This window comes from Populus trichocarpa, chromosome 3 (assembly GCF_000002775.5).
Source record: "Populus trichocarpa isolate Nisqually-1 chromosome 3, P.trichocarpa_v4.1, whole genome shotgun sequence".
NCBI lineage: Eukaryota > Viridiplantae > Streptophyta > Magnoliopsida > Malpighiales > Salicaceae > Populus > Populus trichocarpa.
In genome coordinates, this window is record NC_037287.2 from 2,482,160 (window position 1) to 2,487,644 (window position 5,485).

Here is a 5,485-nt window from a genome sequence, read left to right on the forward strand (position 1 = left end):
TGAATTCAACAAGCTGAAGCCTGATGGTATCTTCATTTTCCCAATCTAAAGCCTCTACAGTCACTTTTGCATAACATTGCCAAAACCACCAGTCATCATTTCTAAAATGGCACATAACAATGACAAGTCTCACAAAAAGTTGGGATGAAACAGTTCCAACTGCAGACTACGTTAGGTTACAATGCCTAAAAGAATTAAAAGTTAACTCATTTTGAGATGGTCAATCAGGACTTAAGAAAAACACCAGAACCAAATAACATATGAAAATGAATTTTTTTTAACAAGTTGACCAGTGCGTGTTTGGAATTTTGGTGCAGACTTTTCAAGTGTGTTTTTCACTTAAAAATGCATCAAAAAGATTTTCTTTTTCATTTTTTTTTTCATTTTTGATATGAAAAAACACTAGAAAATAAATCAATTTGATGCTTTTTCAAGGAAAGTGCAATTTTAATAAGCACTAAAAAACAGAAGCTACCGCACTCCCGGACAGGTTCTTATGCCTTGGTCAAAATTCACACAATACAAATACCAACTGTAAAAAGGCACAGTTATTCAATTCTCTAAAAACCACTCTGGTTCTCGGTGAGAAAATTTTCTCTACAGGTTATGCTTGCATGGCAATCTACACAAGGGAACACAAAGCTAAACCCATAGAAACAGCGAGATGATACTGTGAACAGATCACAAATGCAGTTAGTGATGTAATAATACTACCAACCAACTAGTTCAAAGAACATACAATAAGCACACTCAAAAGTGTTTAGAAGATACAATCTAGATAAAGCACAAGGACCAGGTGGCAGATGTACAATCCAATACATAAGAAACCCTAACAAAAAAGAATAAAATAAGGGTTAAGAAACAGCAGTTATCTTTCCCTAATGGGCATAAAATTTGACTGGAGCACGATAAAAAAAAAAAAAAAGCAAATTGCAAAGCAACTTTTTCCAAACAAAGTATTGCAGTAAAGTGGATGACATGGCAAAGCATACAACTTATGGAACTGACAGCAAGCCAGCAACACAGCAAGGTAGCAGCCACCACCAGTATCAAAAGTGCTAGTACCATTACCGAACCAACCCCATCATGGAGGGCAGCAACTGACCGCTACAGGTGATTATTCACTAATACTTGCATAAGTTACGGACCGACCAATATCATACAACAGAACAGGCATCAGCCATCACTTCAACAGCTACAGTCACGGACTTGTATGCTTACTTCACTACATTGAGCAACATTAGTTAAAAGGTTATATTGGTGGCGTTAAGCATGGCAAAGTCTTATGCCCCAAACAAATAATAGGCAGAATCATGTTAACCTGGCCTGTAAAAAACTGCGGCTGCAAAATTCAGAACTGCATATTATGTCTCATACTATGTATCAGTATGAGATCTATTAACAGGTCCACTTCATTTGCAGCATCAGCTACAGGCAAAACACGATCATCTTGTGTCCACCTTCTATACCATCACAGCAACTACCACCCCCATCTCAGGACCAATAATTTCAAGATAAACAAAGACCAGAAGATAATCAGGTCAAACATCAGACACCAGAATGACACGATTTGTTTTGAAATCAGGGGTGGACGTTTTTTTATCTTACCACTCATCAGAAATTTAGAGAAATCACAACCACGATCATCCATCTATGTTTTACAAACAGCATCAACAGCTACAATATCCACAATATCAACATCCTGGCCATCTGCCCCACGTCAATCTTTTCCGGAACAAAACTATAAAATTCAATGAATGCACGTGTTAAATCAGCCTTCTCATGCAATAAATCACACCCACACAAAACATGATCCCAAATCCAAGAGAACAAAAGAAAATCAAGCACAATAATGTGGCTTACAACTCAAGTCTTTCATGGAGAGTAAAGTATCAGCCTACAAACTATAAAGTCCATACAAGGCAAACCCACCAAGTTAATTAGAGATGCATTGGGTTCAACATAGAAATATATAAGTACCAAACCAGTTCTTAAAACCTGACCAGAACATATTCAACGATTAAAAGAGAGTTCAGCTGTAGCAACATGACCATCAGATTGGCACTAGTCAAAGTGCCACAAAAGATCCATGCAACCCTCAAAGCTCATTCCTACACAATGACAAAACAGAACCAGCCAGTTAAGAAATCCTCATATGCACTCAATAAATGGGAGCATGAGGAGAACAACTCACATCAACATCTGAATTTCGCGGGGATGGGCTACGAGACGCAGCAGGCCGACCTCGTGGAGAAGCACTTCGAGGGGTTGGAGACCCACCATCACGGCTGCGTCTATCAGGGCTTTCACCTTTCACAGGGGAATTCTTACGTGGGGAAAAACTCCTTCGAGGTTCCAGGCTCCGCCGAGGGGAGAGACTGAAATATTACCAACACCATTAAAAAGATATAGTAACAACAAGAAGACAAAGCGATCAGCTTAAAATTGACAACAATGCACTAATAAGCAAAGATGTAAACCTATCCCTAGATCGGCTGCTACTTCGCCGCTCATCATCATAACGGCTTCTACCACGTCCTCTGGAGTAATCAGGACTGGCACTGCGACTCCTGCTCCGTCTACGATAATCTTTGTCCTTTGCACGGTACCTGTCACGGTCAGACCTGTCCCTGTCCCTGCTTCTGCTCCTACTTCTCTTCCTAGAGTCCCTATCTCTAGAGTCATCTCGGTACCTGAAGATATTAATTAATAGGTTCCACACCAAGAAACAATAAAACAACACAGTGACAACATGCTCAATCACAAACATATACCACCACCAACAAAAACCCTCTCCACCACAAAATTTTGCACCTAGAGATTAAACCAGAACAGCAAAAGCTAATTTGACATTAAAGTGCAGAAACATATTTTACTAAAGTAGATTTCAAAGGGTAAAAAACCATGAAGTGCTATTGTAACAAGAAAAAACAGTAGATTACAGGGAAAAGAAAAGCATAAAAGGCAGAATTTTGTAGAGAGCAAGCTAATGACAGCAGAACCTATCAATTGCAAGAGGTTCTTGGGATCTAAATGCATAAAGATAGATGCTAAGGGACATTCTAGTTACCTCAGAATTCAGAGGTCAGAACAGCTACCGTACTAGAATAATCTTGGGAAGCTATATTTATAAAACTAATCAATAACTCGCTAAAAAAAGAAAAGAAAGCGCAAAAAAAGGTACCTTCTCCGAGGGCTGCGACTTCTGGACCTGTGCCTTGATTTTGAAGGCGTTTCAACAATCCTTCCCTTATGACTGATACAGAAATAAAGAGGCAATTCAGAATCCAAGGAACCATAAACATAGCAGCTACAATTAAAAAATCAACATAGCAGTTATCATAACAAACAATTCATGACCCGGAACTTACATCCTCTCAGCCTTGGGCCCATATTTTGCAAACTGAACTGTTATTTCGCGACCATCAACAACCCTCCCTGAAAAGAAAAACAAACAAAAACCTTAAATAATCCAATATGCTCAACCAGATAAAAATGTAAATAAAGAGGAAAAGGGAGTATACCATCTAGCCTTTCCACTGCCTTCTGAGCTTCATCAGCGTATTTGTAGCGCACAAATGCAAAGCCCCTCGATTCCCCAGTTCTAAACGACCAAGAACAACAACTTTAAGTAAAAAAAAAAAAAACAGGGGAGAGAGTTGTGAAGAAGGTGACAACAATAACAACCTTCGATCTCTAGGGATGAAGATGTCAACAACCTTGCCGTACTTGTCGAATAGCGGAAACAGATCATCAGCAGTAGTACCTGATAACATAAACCAAATCATACATACATACATATATACATACATAAGCAGACAGAGACAATGAGAGGCAGGGAGGTAGCGGAGCTTACGGAAGGTGATGTTGAGGACGAGAAGAGAGTATGTGTCGGCGATGTCTGGAGGGCCAGACCTGCCGAAGTGAGACATCTTTTGCAGAGAGAGTTAGGGTTTGCGGTTCAGAAAGAGATTGAGAGAACTTTCTTGAAAATAATCTTGCTGGGGTTATTCATATAGTAGATTCATCGCCTTATTTAGTCCTTGTACTTTTGTAATTATCTTGGTATGGTACCTTTACTATTTTTCGTTGAATTATGTAGTCAGTATACTCATGAAGCTCTTTTAATTTGGCCAAAAGTAAGGGTGATAATTCGAATAAAATTTTGTTATTTCAAAAACTTTCTTTCATTATTCGAATTGGCAAAATAAATTTTTTATTTTTTAATTACATTTTTTCATAATTATACTTCAAAAAATCCATGCTAAACCCGACCCAATTTAATTTTAGTTTCATCATAAATTAATTAATAAAATAGTTAAAATATATGGGAAAGTCTGTAACTTTCCTGTATCTTTTTTTATTGGTGTTTTTTATTTTGAACACATGTATTTTTTATGATTTTTTTAAAATTATTTTTATTAAAAAACTTTATTTTTATTTTGTTTTTTTATGAGGTTAGTATGGTTTACAAGTTTGTTAATATAACCCAGGTTGCCCCAGTTGCCCCATGTTATGCGTTTGGCGTGGTTTCTTTTTTTTTTAAATTAAATTTAACTTTTTTATAGCCTGTTTTTTTATATATAATTAAAAAATAATTTTAGAAAAAAATCATGTTATTAAACTTTATAAAGTACCAAAAATTAAAGGATGCAGGGAAGCTATTGTTCGCCCAACACTTATTTCACTATGGATTATAATAGTTATAGTGTTTTGCTTTTTTTTTTAATTTCTGTTATGATTTTTTTTCAAATATGTTTTTGTTGATTTTATATTTTAAAATTAAGATTGTTGATAATTTAATTTCATAATTTTTTTCTTTTTATTTTGCCTTTATATGAGGTTAGCGTGGTTTACAGATTTGTCAAGGTAACCCAGGTTGCCCCAGTTGCCTCATGTTATGCGTTTGGCGTGGTTTCTTTTTTTTTGATTAAATTTAACTTTTTTATAGCCTGTTTTTTTATATATAATTAAAAAATAATTTTAGAGAAAAATCATGTTATTAAACTTTATAAAGTACCAAAAATTAAAGGATGTAGGGAAGCTATTGTTCGAACACTTATTTCACTATGGATTATAATAGTTATAGTGTTTTGCTTTTTTTTTTTAATTTATGTTATGATTTTTTTTCAAATATGTTTTTGTTGATTTTATATTTTAAAATTAAGATTGTTGATAATTTAATTTCATAATTTTTTTCTTTTTATTTTGCCTTTATACGAGGTTAGCGTGGTTTACAGATTTGTCAAGGTAACCCAGATTTACAATTTTTGTGGGTTGTTTTTTTTTTAATTGAACTTGATTTTTTTTATAGTCTATTTTTTTCCATACAATTAAAAAAATAGTTTTAGAGAAAAGTCATGTCATTAAGCTTTATAAAGTAATAGAAATTAAAAGGTGTGAGGAAATTATTGTTTAGCTACGCTCATTGCACTGTGAATGATAATAGTGATCCACATGGTTTTGCTTTCTTTCTTTTTTCTTT

General features: G+C 35.2%; 1 protein-coding gene across 5 annotated transcripts; it reads right to left on the minus strand.

Moving 5' to 3' along the window:
• Positions 1 to 693: 693 nt before the first annotated feature.
• LOC18096633 (serine/arginine-rich splicing factor SC35) lies at positions 694 to 4,049 on the minus strand. 5 transcript variants are annotated; one of them, XR_008058766.1, is made up of 11 exons: positions 3,857 to 4,049; positions 3,688 to 3,766; positions 3,525 to 3,604; positions 3,372 to 3,438; positions 3,181 to 3,256; positions 2,481 to 2,689; positions 2,195 to 2,378; positions 1,864 to 2,111; positions 1,609 to 1,741; positions 1,322 to 1,480; positions 694 to 1,225 (listed from the first exon to the last, which is right to left on the minus strand). XR_008058766.1 is itself a non-coding variant. In XM_024593070.2 (8 exons), exons 1-8 carry the CDS (start codon positions 3,930 to 3,932, stop codon positions 2,106 to 2,108), a joined length of 759 nt encoding a protein of 252 aa, XP_024448838.1. In that variant the 5' UTR covers positions 3,933 to 4,049; the 3' UTR covers positions 1,765 to 2,105. The 5 variants fall into 5 exon arrangements, 2 of the variants coding, with proteins under 2 accessions (XP_024448838.1, XP_052307389.1); XR_008058765.1 differs by having other exon boundaries at positions 1,322 to 1,493; XR_008058764.1 differs by having other exon boundaries at positions 1,322 to 1,741.
• Between the last annotated feature and the right edge of the window lie 1,436 nt (positions 4,050 to 5,485).